Source organism: Meles meles, chromosome 4 (genome assembly GCF_922984935.1).
Source record: "Meles meles chromosome 4, mMelMel3.1 paternal haplotype, whole genome shotgun sequence".
Lineage (NCBI taxonomy): Eukaryota > Metazoa > Chordata > Mammalia > Carnivora > Mustelidae > Meles > Meles meles.
In genome coordinates this window covers 57,386,254-57,400,896 of record NC_060069.1, presented here as the reverse complement: position 1 = coordinate 57,400,896, position 14,643 = coordinate 57,386,254, and the positions used below count along the sequence as shown (strand labels likewise).

Below are 14,643 nucleotides of genomic sequence, written 5' to 3'. Positions count from 1 at the left end.
AAATCACGGTAACAGTCCTAGTCACTGGAAAACTCGGGTTCTAAGGAAACCCTGTTCCCTTGGTATGATTAATTGCACAAGATAGTGTGGTCAGTCAGGGAGATATGTATTTAGACTCTCAAGCAATGGTTTAGAAGTGTGAAAGGGCCATTGGTTTGCTGGCCCACTTGCAGTTCCTGATGCTCTGTTTGCCTAATTTTATTTTCGTTTTTCATTCCTTTCTTCTGATTTTTAAAATCAAAATTATAGTTTCATTTCTTTTCAGTGTAACTGAAAACCATTGGTAAGAGGGTGTTTCAGTTTTCAGTTTGTCTTTTTTTTTTTTTTAAGGGAATTTCTATTTAAAATAATTAGATCATTTAATGGGCACACTGTGTTTTTCCCTGGACAACAGCTGCAGTGCAGAGACAGATCTTACATTAAAACTGCTTGATAATTCAGAAATGGAAATGAAATTGTGAAATGCGAATCCTTTTTTCCAGGAAATATTTGAGCTGGAATATATGAAGGAGGTACATATATATGTAATATTAGAAGCAATATGATGATTGTTATATATAGCCCTGAAGACATACACAAGTGATTATATATTACTTTTGTTGCTATAATTTGAAGTAAGGGGGAAATATATTTGGTTTTCTTTATATCATTGAATTCTTTTTAAAATGTATTTATTTCATCAGTGGGAATTAGATGAAAGAGAGTGAGTATAAAAAGGAGCTGGATTCAGAGCAGCTCTGCATTCCTTAGGTTTCAAGGGTCCTTACAGCTCTTGAGTGAAATTATTTGGTGAAATTGGGTCTGGACTGAAATAGCATTTTGTTATCCCCTTGTTCATTTGTTATGTGTAATACCACTTCTGGAAATTAAAGGCAAGGTGCTGAAGGGACAGACAAGAAGAAAAAAATATAATTAAACAATTTTAAATTGCCCATCCACCATGCATCCATATGCATATCTATGTCTTAGTAAATAAAAAGGGATAGAGATATATGCTTGCTCTTTGTATCATCTAGAAACATTTATTATAGTTCCTGTCAATAATCTTTCCCACTTCCAAAATCTGACAAGTTTGGCAATAGGAAGAAAATGGAGGAAATGTAGATGAAAGGCTTTCTATCATTTTGAAAATTGCTTTATAAAAATTGCGGTATCCCCTTTAGGATCTTGTGAGGGATCCTTCATAGTCTAAAGCAAGTGAAGTTTGACAATAACACACTTCTAATTTTTGCTCTTACTTTCAATATCCTAACTTTTTCCAGTTTAATTCTTAGAGTTTTTGGAAAATATGTGATGCTTTTGTAAGGAAAAGAAATTCTCTAATGTCTTTCTTTACCTTCATTTATCTATGTTTGTTTCATGTATCTTGAAGAATCAGGTGTTGATCATTCTGGAAGTTTTGTGGCATGCTCCGATTTGGAAGGATTGAGGGACCTTTTTTTTTTTTTTTTTTTTTTTTTTGGCAATTTAGGGGGAAGAAGGAAACATTTTTTAAATTGGCTCATACCAGTCTCCTTATTCTGCAATTCTCAGTTTTGTTGTGTTTGGGGATAAATATCAATAGAATGTCACCTTACCAGATTGCACCAGCATTGTCCTACACGTTGGAATTTTCCTTTATTTTTGGCTTTTAAAATCATAAACTTTTCTTGGGTTGCCGTACTTCTTTTTTTAGCTTCTGTGCCTCTTACCACACCACTGATATGATCTCTTTCACTGCAGTATGGCCACTGCCATGGGCGCTTTCAGTGAAGAAGGCTGGAAGGTTAGGATCCGGAGGAAGCATAACAAAAAAGGGAGAAAAAAAAACCCTTCATTTGGCCAAATCTGGCTCCTAATATATTTAACCACTTCCAGAATTAGAAAGACTTTCTGTACATTTTCTTCTATTTTTCTCTTTTATTCCTTACGTAATGAAATTAAAACTTTTGGAGCCCACAGTTGACATTTTTCAGAAAATTGAGTTATCAAGGCAGTAATTATTTCACGGGGAGATAAAACTCTCATAGCCCTAACTGTCAAATAGGGCCCTTTTCAGATTTTAATTACAAAATAAAATTAGTCTGCTCTTCCTCGGAATGGTTTGTGAGTGGTTAAACAGAGCTTTCCCCCCAATACTGGTGGTCGTCAAACTCTGCTAATTAGCAATGCTGAGAAATTCCAGTTAACAAGGACATTCTCCAAGACTCTGCAGGTTCCCTGCCGTTTGCCTTCATTTCCATAAGAAGATTAAGAGAGGAGGGGAACACACTCAAATGCAGATGCAGAAAAGAAGCGTTTTTTAACAAGCATCATAATAGTAAGATGCTTGGCTAGTTCTCACCTAATTACTGCAAGTTAAACCTCTATTTGCCATTAAGAAGAAAAAATAAGTCTACAGTCCCCTAGCTCCACAAAATTGTTAGTTGGCTTCAGATATAATACTCGGGGAGGGATGAGGGGAGTTTAGGAGAGAAATGTGTAAAAGATAAAACTGAGCTACACTTAATCAGGTAAAGATTTGGGGTTTGGGCCTATATAGTAGAGCAAAATTAAATCAGAATATCCTAGGAGTTACACATTTTTGTTCCTAATTTCTAATCTTGCTTTAAAAGTATGCAGCTTTTTGCTGCCCATGAAAGGGAAATGCTATACTTCTCTTAGATTAAACACTTTAAATTTTCATACATTGTGCCAATGGCAACATTTTTAAATTCTTGAAGGATGAAGCGCCCTCTTCCAAGTCTTATTTTGATTCCCTAGTAGTCAATGGTGCATTGTTACTAGTACTGTAGCCATCTGTTATAAACCTAAAACAGTGCTGCTTCTATCATCTATTGTGATTATTATAGTTATTATTATATTTAGGGGCCAGTGATAGTGCCGGATTGAAATAGAGTGGCCGGTGATCTGATTTTTTTAATGCATATGTTCTAAAAAATCTAATGAGAAAATTGTTTCTGCTATCGCCATCTTCTTTAATCTTATTTTCATAGCACATTATTATGCATAAATGCCAGCCACAGTTAGTTTATTGCCTTGATAAGTACAGCAGGCTTAATTAAAATAAAGCTGTAAATAAATGCAACCAATGATAACACAATTGTAATGTATTTCCATAGCTTATTTATATGATAAAAGCAATTAACAAAAGACCTAGCCAGCCCCTTTAACCTCTTAAATGCATTATTATAGAGTTCAGGCACAAACACAGGCATCTGAGAATGTATAAAAGCTTTTATATATTATCCCAAGGAAAAATTTGTGCCTCTTCCTATTACCCCTTGAGAGAGAGGGAGATTAAAAATTTTGCTACTGTAACCATTCGTTATTAATATTTATTTTAATACATGTACTCCACCATTATCCACATCAACCCCTTGGGTTTTTTTTCTTCAGACTTAATTATCCATAAGCTTTTTTAAAGTTTTCAGAATAATGCTACTAAGAGCAGACCAACGCATTCACAATCATGAAGTGAATGCTTGGTCTGCCCTTCGTGGCATCTGGACAATCATAATTCATTCATATGTTGAATCTCATAATTTGTACCTATTTTTTTCCCATGGTTTTAACATCCTACTTATCTGGAGGTTATATGTACATTTCTAAGTTAAGCAAATTAAATCTGATACTTATGATTTGGTTCCATAGCTTATATGATATGTTAACTTTTCTTTTGTTTAGATTACGCGTAATTAGTTGGATCTTCCTCCAGTTCCCCTCATTTTTTTCCCTTTAATTATTTCCAAACACCTTCTTTTAAAGGTAAAAAGCAAAACTGTAGTTATGGAAAAGCGAATCCACCAGTAGGGGGCGCACCAGCTACATCCCTGACACCAGACGCGCTGAAAAGCCTGTGGCTGCGGTGTTGTCTTCTGAGCCTCTAACCTTTTTCTCTTTCCTAATCTCCGTGTCCCTGTTTAGCTTACTATTACACCTCGAATAAACAGAAGACGTTATTTTGTTTTGAAGAGTGCCATGCATTTATCCGTTTCGAGAAGGCCAGTCTCACCCTCCCCGGGTTCCCAAGAACTAAAACAAACCATAACTTAGAGAAAAAGAAGAAACTGGTGGGGGAGGGGCGGCTGATTGGAAATAATAATTTCTAAAGAAAAGTCTGCAGGATTCTTTTTCTCAACTTTCCTGGTTTTCCAGTGAGCATAGTTATTTTGAGTTGGACAGGAACAGAAAAGCCTGGGAGGGCAGGATTGGAGAAGTTGGAGTGGGGGTGGTGATGGTCATGGGAGGAAGATGGTTAGTAAGAAACAAAAAAAAGTTTAAAAAGTAAAGTAAAGATAATAAATGGAACGTGGCCGACAGATACTATTCAGTACATTTTCTTAGGGTGAGTAAGGGTAGATAGATCAGGGGAGGAGGGGGCGGAGAGAGTGTTACAGAAGAAAGAAAATAAGTAACCCTGATGGTTTAAGCCCTTTATAAAAAAGAAATGGCATCAGGTTTTCTCCCCCCCACCCCCCCACCCTTTGTAGTCAAGTGCATTTTAGCCACAAAGATCCCAACAAGAGAGTGGAAGGAAACTTAGACGGGGCTTTGTTTGACTCCGTGTAGCGACAACAAGAGAAACAAAACTACCTATTTGTAAGGGACGTGCTGCCATTGCTCTCCGCATTGAGCGCCTACCTATTGAAATCTTTACGTCAGGACAATGGGAGAGCGGCTAAAATTACCCTCTTGGGTCCTGGGCGGGCAGGATTCCTGAGCCCCTACCCCCGCCTCCATTCCATCCTTCTCCAGCCTCGGCCTTGCTAGGCTCCCCCCATGACCAGTCTTGGCCGTGTTCTTCCTGCCTGCACTGCCTGCACCTGTGCCTGGGGCGCACCACACCCGCCTCCCAGGCCCGGCGCCCCCTCGGAGCGCTGCCCCAGACCCCGGCTGCGCGGGCCACCACAGCACAAGTCACAGGGGAATGGCAGGGCTGGTTCTGCTCGCGTCCTGGGAACTCTGCGTGGGAGGGAGTTTGTGAGTGCGGCCCAAATGCCACCTCCATACTGCGCCGTGGGATGCCAGGAAGTTGACGCTACGCTGCCCCATAGCCTGGGCTTCTGAGCGTCCTTCTGTTGATCTTTTTCTTCCCCCAGCCTCCTTTAGAAACCGGCCCAACTGAAATCCTGCTTTGGGGGACGCTCAGGGGGAGAATGGGGGGAGAGGACGAGAGTGGGGGCCTCCTCTCTCCATCAACTGAATGGAGAAAGATGGTGGGCGATGTGGCTGGAGGTAAGGGGACAAGCTGGAGTGTCCCGGCTGGAGCCGAGCTGCGCAGGGAAGTGCCTGCTTGCCGCAGCTTCCCCAGGCCCGGCCTCCCCTTAAGTGTGGAGTCGGCCACTTAGTCCAAGCAGGATTTATGCTTAACACAGAGCAAACTGCGTGGCAGCAAGGAGGGTTGAGAACAGAGCTTTCCGTCTCCTAACTTCTTGTCGGGACAGTGTGGGAAAGGGGTGAGCAAGTGCCGGCACCTGTGGAGGAAGAGGGGCGAGGGAAAGAGCGAGGTCAGGGAGAAGCCCCGGAGAGGCTGGAGTTGGGGAGAAGCGTGAGGAGGAGCGGGAGAACAATGACACACCAACTCCTGCGCCGCCCGTTTCCTGAAATACTAGCAGGACAGTCGCCCTAAACCACCCACTCTGCCCTGCCCCACCCCACCACCTTGGCGGCTTCTCGCGCCCCTTCCTCAACGGAGCGGCCCGCACCAAAAAGTAAATCAATATTAAGTTTCAAGAAGAAAAAAATCGTAGTCTTAGTGCTGTTTACCCACTTCCTTCGAAAAGGCGTGTGGTGTGACCTGTTGCTGCGAGAGGGGATACAAAGGTTTCTCAGTGGCTGGCAGGCAGGCTGTGGGAGCCGCCTCCCCCTCCCTCCTTCCCCCTCCTCCCCCTGCCTCCCCCGCGCGGCCTGCGGCGCGGCAGGCCCCGCCCCCTTTCATGCAAAACCCGGCGGCGAGGCTGGGCTCGAGTGGAGGAGCCGCCGCGCGCTGATTGGTCGCTGGAAACCCATTTATTCCCTGACAGCCCCCATCACATGGATGGTTGTCTATTAACTTGTTCAAAAAAGTATCAGGAGTTGTCAAGGCAGAGAAGAGAGTGTTTGCAAAAGGGGGAAAGTAGTTTGCTGCCTCTTTAAGACTAGGACTGAGAGAAAGAAGAGGAGAGAGAAAGAAAGGGAGAGAAGTTTGAGCCCCAGGCTTAAGCCTTTCCAAAAAATAATAATAACAATCATCGGCGGCGGCGGGATCGGCCAGAAGAGGAGGGAAGCGCTTTTTTTGATCCTGATTCCAGTTTGCTTCTCTCTCTCTTTTCTTCCCCCAAATTATTCTTCGCCTGATTTTTCTCGTGGAGCCCTGCGCTCCCGACACCCCCGCCCGCCTCCCCTCCTCCTCTCCCCCCGCCCGCGGGCCCCCCAAAGTCCCGGCCGGGCCGAGGGTCGGCGGCCGCCGGCGGGCCGGGCCCGCGCACAGCGCCCGCATGTACAACATGATGGAGACGGAGCTGAAGCCGCCGGGCCCACAGCAAACTTCGGGGGGCGGCGGCGGCGGCGGCGGCAACTCCACTGCGGCGGCGGCGGGCGGCAACCAGAAGAACAGCCCGGACCGCGTCAAGCGGCCCATGAACGCCTTCATGGTGTGGTCCCGCGGGCAGCGGCGCAAGATGGCCCAGGAGAACCCCAAGATGCACAACTCGGAGATCAGCAAGCGCCTGGGCGCCGAGTGGAAACTTTTGTCGGAGACGGAGAAGCGGCCGTTCATCGACGAGGCCAAGCGGCTGCGAGCGCTGCACATGAAGGAGCACCCGGATTATAAATACCGGCCCCGGCGGAAAACCAAGACGCTCATGAAGAAGGATAAGTACACGCTGCCCGGCGGGCTGCTGGCCCCGGGCGGCAACAGCATGGCGAGTGGGGTCGGGGTGGGCGCCGGCCTCGGCGCGGGCGTGAACCAGCGCATGGACAGCTACGCGCACATGAACGGCTGGAGCAACGGCAGCTACAGCATGATGCAGGACCAGCTGGGCTACCCGCAGCACCCGGGCCTCAACGCACACGGCGCCGCACAGATGCAGCCCATGCACCGCTACGACGTAAGCGCACTGCAGTACAACTCCATGACCAGCTCGCAGACCTACATGAACGGCTCACCCACCTACAGCATGTCCTACTCGCAGCAAGGCACCCCAGGCATGGCGCTTGGCTCCATGGGCTCGGTGGTCAAGTCCGAGGCCAGCTCCAGCCCCCCTGTGGTTACCTCTTCCTCCCACTCCAGGGCGCCCTGCCAGGCCGGGGACCTCCGGGACATGATCAGCATGTACCTCCCCGGCGCCGAGGTGCCGGAGCCCGCCGCCCCCAGCAGACTTCACATGTCCCAGCACTACCAGAGCGGCCCGGTGCCCGGCACGGCCATTAACGGCACACTGCCCCTCTCGCACATGTGAGGGCTGGACAGTGAACTGGGGCGGGCGGGGGGGGGGCGCAGAAATTTTCAAAGAAAAACGAGAGAAATGGGAGGAGAGTAAGGAACAGCATGGAGAAAAACCCGGTACGCTCAAAAAAAAACAACAAAAAAAATCATCACCCGCAGCAAATGACAGCTGCAAAAGAGAACACCAATCCTATCCACACTCACGCAAAAACCGCGATGCCGACGAGAAAACTTTTATGAGAGATCCTGGACTTCTTTTTGGGGGACTATTTTTGTACAGAGAAAACCGGGGGGGGGGGGTGGGGGGGGGCGGGCGAGGGAATGGACCTTGTATAGATCTGGAGGAAAGAAAACTACGCAAAACTTTTTAAAAGTTCTAGTTGATACGGTAGGAGCTTTGCAGAAAGTTTGCAAAAGTCTTTACCAATAATATTTAGAGCTAGTCTCCAAGCGACGAAAAAAATGTTTTAATATTTGCAAGCAACTTTTGTACAGTATTTATGGAGGTAAACATGGCAATCAAAATGTCCATTGTTTATAAGCTGAGAATTTGCCAATATTTTTCAAGGAGAGGCTTCTTGCTGAATTTTGGTTCTGCAGCTGAAATTTAGGACAGTTGCAAACGTGGAAAGAAGAAAAAATATTCAGATTTGGACATTTTAATTGTTTAAAAATTGTACAAAAGGAAAAATTAGAATTAAGTACTGGCAAAACCATCTCCGTGGTCTTCTTTAAAGGGGAAAAAGTTTTAGATTGTACTAAAATTTTTTTTAACTTACTGTTAAAAGCAAAAATGGCCATACAGGTTGACATCGTTGGTAATTTATAATAGCTTTTGTTTCCCAACTTTCCATTTTGTTCAGATAAAAAAAAATGAAACTACTGTGTTTGAAATATTTTCTTATGGTTTGTAATATTTCTGTAAATTTATTGTGATATTTTAAGGTTCTCCCCCTCCTTTATTTTCCGTAGTTGTATTTTAAAGATTCGGCTCTGTATTATTTGAATCAGTCTGCCGAGAATCCATGTATATATTTGAACTAATACCATCCTTATAACAGGTACATTTTCAACTTAAGTTTTTACTCCATTATGCACAGTTTGAGATAAATAAATTTTTGAAATATGGACACTGAAATTATGCTTGAGTCTTTCATTTATTTGGATGACACTGATTATACATGACTGCTCCGGGTATATACTGTGCTCAACCAAGAAAGCAAAATAACCTAAAACCTTGATATTCTAGTCCAGTATCATGTGTTAATGTTAATTGCAACAAATAAATGTCTGAATGATTAATTGAATAAGTACTCTCAAAAAATTCAAATGCTTGTGTCATTTCTAAAATAGAAATTAGAGACATATATTGTAAATCCACCCCCTCCTTCTCTAAGCAGCATGAATAAGCATGATGGGGACTTATACTTAAAACTGATTTATGCCACTTGTTGCCAGAAAGGAGTCAGTTCTGAAAATTTTCATGTAGCTCAGCAGATGGGGTATTGAGCCAAATCAGAACCAGGTTGGCTGGTTTTGTTTTCGTTTTCCTCAATGCACAATGGCCCTTTGGAAACCTGGTTATAGGGGAGAATGATGCTTGTATCAGAATAATTGCAAACTAGACTTGCAAAGTGCTCATCTGCTGGGTGGGTGTTTGGGTTACTTCAGCCCTGCTATTGTTTGAGAGGAAACAAGTGGTTTGCTTTTCTTTGTTCCTTGACTTCATAAACTTTCTCCTCTACATTTTCCTGTTTAGGGGCAGGGGAAAGCAAAAAGAATCTTAAAAAAATCCCCAGACTTACGGCTATCTTTTTATTATTATTATTTATTTTCTTTTTTCCTCTCTCTCCCTCCACGAATTCCATTTCTTAAATTGGCAGCGCGGGTCCAAGCCTGTAGTCCCAAATCGGATATCTCTGCAGCTGATAACAAGCAAAAGAGAAGCCAGGCAACAGCCATATTAAAGAAGAAAACAATCAACTCTGAGGTAGATATTTTACTTTGTCCGGTCTAATCACATTTGGAGATGATTATGCTTTTGATCTGTTAACCGTGTTTTACTACGGTAGTAGAGGAGTAGGGGGAGGGGAAAGGGGTGGGGAAACAAGATTGGATTTGTTGTTTTCTTTTGCCCTAGGAAAGGTAAAGAAAGACTATAGTTGTCTTCAGTGGGAGCGGAAAAGTTGGGGAATCACCAATGGTCTCTGAATTAGCGATGTTTCTACATCACAACCGACCCGCGCTTTGGCGCAGCCGGAGAATCTGTAAGACCGATTCAGGGACTTTTCCTCCTTATTTACTGCTTACCTCGCGCAACTTCCCCCACCAAAGGGGATCAGGAACCACGAGTCAGGCATTCTTAAGAGCGTGGGTTGCTACCCACAATTTCAAGGGCTCGTTGTGCCAACTTGGTACAACTTTGGAGAAGTTGGAATCCGGCAGCGCCTTCCACCTTTGAGTAAAATACCGGCTGCAGCCACTAAGTTAGCTCAACCCGTTGGTTTGCACTTTCTCGTTTTCCAGGAAAAGTATTTCTTGTGGTGTTGCTGATGTTAGTTCTGGGATCAGCTGGAGATACTCTCATATTTTCTGTATTTTTATTTCATGTGGATTGCTTTATTTTTGGTGCGTGTTGGTTGTCACTTATTTCTTTAAAAAAAATCATTTTAGGGTAAAGGACAATTATGCCAGATCCCAATTCTAAGCGAGGCATTTCCCCCCCTAATTAATGCAGAGACTCTAAAAGAATTTCCCCCGGCCTGGCCAGCCATTGTAATGCATATACGGATTATTCACGTGGTAATGAGCACATTCGCCAGTTCTTGCTCACACATACGAATAAAAGAAACTTTGAATAAAGATCCAAATGATCTTGCTGGGGGGTGGGGAGGATATTCCCGGAATTTGAGCCAATCAACTATATAGAGTGTATATATTTGAAAAAAATAGAGATATATTAGAAATATGTATAGGGTTTAGAGTAATTGCAGTGCATTGGGCTCCCTTGGGGGGGGGGCGGGGAAGAGCCCACAGGATCAGACTAAAAAAAGCAACAACTTTTTGGCAAAATGCTCAAGTTCAAATATTTTGCAAGAGGGAAGAGAGCAATTTTAGGAAGTTGAACTAATTTTGAGTGATTGTCACTGTCTGCCTAAAACAAGAGAACTCCCATTTTCCCTCCTATCCCTCCATATCCCCTCCCTAAATGAAAGCCAAATTATTTTGCTCACAAATATAAATTCTTTTGATAAACTGCATTTGAGGAAAATGTCATATATTTCATTGTTTATTTGATTGGGCTAAATGATTCCCTAAGATGTGTAGTTTCATGACTAGATTAATATTGAACATACAGTATTTTATTTATAATATGATTTTCAAGAAGAGGGTAAATCCATAAACTTGCCCAGAGATGGTTATCTCTCAGTGCTGAAGTTAGTTGTTGAGTGTTCAGTTCCTTCCTTGGGATATTATTCTGCTCACTAAAACCATTCAATTTCCAGTCAAAGGGGTGAATTTAATGTTTTGTTAACCTTATACATAGAATGGAAATGTGTAGAAGGATGAGATTATAGTTTGTTCCCTCTGCAATTTTTTTCTTTCCCCACACCCCCGCCCCCTACTTTAAATAAAGAGCGTTAAAATATTTTGCTGAGCTGTAGTAGATTAGCAAGGTTTCTTGCCAATGCTGGGAAGCTGGTATTACAGACGGTCCCAGGGGAAAATGGCTCACATTAACCACTAAATGAATATTTGACAAGGGCTCATTCGGAGGTATTATTACTATAAACGTGTCCCTACTGGACTTTTCCAGGGTCAAAGAGCAACGCTTCAATTAATTATTTAGTCTGCTAGTAGATTTGGTTGTAATAGCTGTACTTATTCTTACAGTAGGAAATCTCAGGAGAATCTTCTCCATCAGCCATGCCTTGGATTGAAATACACACAGAGCCCTGGCATTCTAAAGCTGACTTTTTCATAAAACCTTTTCCTGGACTGAGAGTTGGGGGGATTATAGTTTCTTTTTCTATTTCATTTGCTGTCTTTGTTTTAAAAGAAAAAAAAAAAGAACATAATAAGTTACCTTAGATTCTACATCATGTCTGGAAAGGTCTTTTAGGGCTTTGCAGTTTGGGGAGAGTGGGGAGGGGATTTATTTATAACCTTTGCCTTTTCTAAGTGGAGATATCACAGGAGTTCAGAGACTCAGGCAGATTCTGAATTTAGAAAGGGCACACATTGCTGCTGTTTGCCAATAAAATTCAGGTTTTAAAATGGAGGGCTTCATAGGCTAAGTACTCAGAGTTCTAGCAGTTTCAGAGTAAATTGGGGTACAAGGTAGTTCCTCCTTCCCTCCCTACCTATTGGTTTGGACATTTCCAGGTGTGTGGGGGGGGGGAGCGGGCAAGTGTTCCTTTCTGCTCTGTCATAAGTTCCTCTGTGGCCCTGGGTAAAATGGTAAGGGAATGATTTTGAGAGTGAGATTCCTTGACAATAATATAAGGTGAATGAATAAGAGATAAGCGGCAAGGGGTGGGGGACGGGATGCAGTAATTACAAACCCAATTCATTCAGCTTTTCAGAACTTTTGTTGTGGGAGCTCCATTGACGGGTTTTGAGCCGCTGGTTTTCTCACATTAAAAAGAACTGATCAGCGCCTCAGGGGGACAAGAAATACCGCTTAACTGCATAGTGATTGGGTCTTCATTTAGAACCCTTACAAGAAGAAATTTAAACAGTGCCTTTGTGTGCACAGGTTTACTTTTCAACTGCTAACAGTTTATAGCTAACTGCTTTGAGATTGAAGTTTGACTGTGGTTTGATCGCCTGCTTGTTGGCACTGCTTATTTATTTATTTATTTATTGTAATGAAAAGAGCTTTTTATATCCTCCCGCCTTTATTTCTTGATCTTGGAGAATTTTGCAAAAACAGTTCCTCATATTTTGCTTTATGGAAGTAGTTTCCTTCACCATAAGCTTTAGGAAGGACTTGAATTAACACTTCTCCAACACTTTCCACCTGCCCCCCCTCCCATTATTGCCTTAAAATAATTTGCATCTCACTCTGTTTTTTTATGCTGCCTTTTCTTGCTTTAAGAGCAAAAACTGCTTTGGACAGCTACTAGTGAGGTTGAGGATGAGAGTTTGATTTACTTCTTTTCTTTGCTTTTTTGTTTTTGTTTTTGTTTTGTTTTGTTTTTTAACTGGAGTTTGGAAGATGTTTGGGTGGATTTCTTTACGGACCTTGGCTGTGAGGTGGCTCCCTTAAAGACAGGAGAAGGGGAAGAAACACTTGAACTTTACTGTGAAAATGTGGATAAAATCCAAAGGGGCACAGTCTCTGGAATTCTAGAGGAAGCAGGCTGTGGAAGGAGCTTTTCAAAGACAGAAATTGTCTAAACCAGAGAATTCATTTGGTGTCTCTCATAGTTATTTTCTATTAAAAACTTCCCTGGAAACCAGCTTCTGATATCACCCAGGAAGACTTGTAACTGCTGTTCCTTCTCACAATGCTGTCCAGTTTTACAATTCTTGTTTTCAGTTTTTATGTTTTGCTTCTATAGCCTTAAGGAAAGAATGGACTTGACTTTCTTATCCCAACTGTGAGACTTCTCTGGGAGCAGTTACTGTAACTGCTAAGACAAGGCCAAGATTACCTGTGGCAGAGAGCTCTTTCTGTATGCAGGGCTAGATGGAGTTTATTTTATATTTTGGTGTAATGGTTATATTTCACTCAGTTTCTCTTCAAAAGCAAATAGAACGTCCTCTCATTTCAGGACGCAGAGATATTTGCTGCTTCTGGGCTTTCGGACTTGAGAGGCTTGCTCTACTTTGCAAAGAAGTGTCAGGTGGTTTAAAAGCTTCAAGCAGTCGTTCGTTACATTACCCTCGTCTGCCTGCGTGCACAGAATGAAGTGTGCACTGTTAGTAAAGATTTCGGCGCTTTGAACTATCATTTGCCTTCCTCTCTGGGCTTCTGTGCGGGGCGCGACGCAGGGCCATGAGCGCCCGGGGCTCCCATCCGCCCGCCCTGGGGAGCCTGCCTCAGCCGGCGCGGGAGCAGAGCCGCGGGCTGATGGAAGCTGAGGCGGGAGAGCGCCGGCCGGGGACCTGACGTCACTGTGGCCCTAGCCAAGACCCCCACGGGGCTCCTGGGAAGGTGCTGCATAGGGCTCGAATTTTCTCCTCCTGGACCCTGCCAAAAACGGCCCGATTTCCTCTCTGAGCCCTGGATGGTCCCAGGTCGCGCCAGTCTGGAATCCCTCCCGAGGTTTCAGGCCCTTGCTTCTCCAGAGTTCTCTACCTCCTGCACCCCAGCCCTAGCCCTCTCCATGTTGACCTCGTGACCCCAAAGATGGTTCTAAGCCCCAAACTTCCCCAATCGGAGATTGTTCGACTCAAGTCCTGCTTTCCTCTGGCCTCTCACCCCAGGCCTTTACTTTTAAAGAGGTTGTTTGTCCTTGTTTGGTGCCAAGGCTCAGCATTAGTAATCATGCTCTTCGTACTTCCCGAAGCCAGAGGCAGTGGATTGGCGTGTCTGTGGGGAAACTACAGGAGCAGTTTGGGCTTCCCGAAATATTGGGCCCCTCCGTGATCAGTGTATGTAGGAATGGAGGACGCATCCATTTTCCATTTGCAAAATAGGGATAATACATCTTTACCTGGCAGAAGATGAGTACAGAGCCACTGATACAAAATAGGATTAATTGATAGCAATTACTTTTCTTACTGTCTAGCGGAAAAGGGGGTAGACAAGAGATTCCCATTTTGGACTCTTTCCGGTCCCCTTTCTGGTCTTAGGAGGTGATATTAGCCTTGTTCAGACCACTGTACTTCCTTTGCCGGTTCTCTTCCTGGCTTGGGGTTGGCCTGGGAAGTTATCCTGCAAACTTGCCATCCCCGGGGCATCTTCCTGAAGGGAGGGAGACCGGCATTCTGGGCAGGAGCCGCCCCCACCCTCAGAAGGCAGAAAAATAATTACTGTATTAAAAGGACCGATGAATTCTTCCCAAGGGTTCTTATCGCTGGCGGCCAGGCCAGAAGCGGGACTGCGCCCCCACCCCCACCTCGTGACGTCAGGGTCTGCAGGGATGAAATGATTCGTTTGAGTGTTCCAGAAAGGGCAATCCGTACACTTGCAGGGCGAGGCCAGTGGAGCCGGTCCCCATCCCCACTACCCAGCGCCAGCTTTTGAGGCTGCGAAGGCTCCTGTCCCCCAGAGCATAAGCAAG

General features: G+C 44.2%; 1 protein-coding gene and 1 long non-coding RNA gene across 2 annotated transcripts in view; both read left to right on the top strand.

Annotated features, from left to right (window-relative positions):
* LOC123940619 overlaps positions 1 to 14,643 on the top strand; it is a 43,223-nt gene that overhangs the window by 6,402 nt on the left and 22,178 nt on the right. The window contains exon 2 of the long non-coding RNA XR_006818090.1: positions 9,292 to 9,398. This is a non-coding gene — a long non-coding RNA (uncharacterized LOC123940619). The remainder of the gene's footprint in view (positions 1 to 9,291; positions 9,399 to 14,643) is intronic.
* On the top strand, positions 6,268 to 8,546 carry SOX2 (SRY-box transcription factor 2). Its single transcript, XM_046003557.1, has one exon. The coding sequence runs from the start codon at positions 6,459 to 6,461 to the stop codon at positions 7,419 to 7,421; it is 963 nt and encodes a 320-aa protein (XP_045859513.1). The 5' UTR covers positions 6,268 to 6,458; the 3' UTR covers positions 7,422 to 8,546.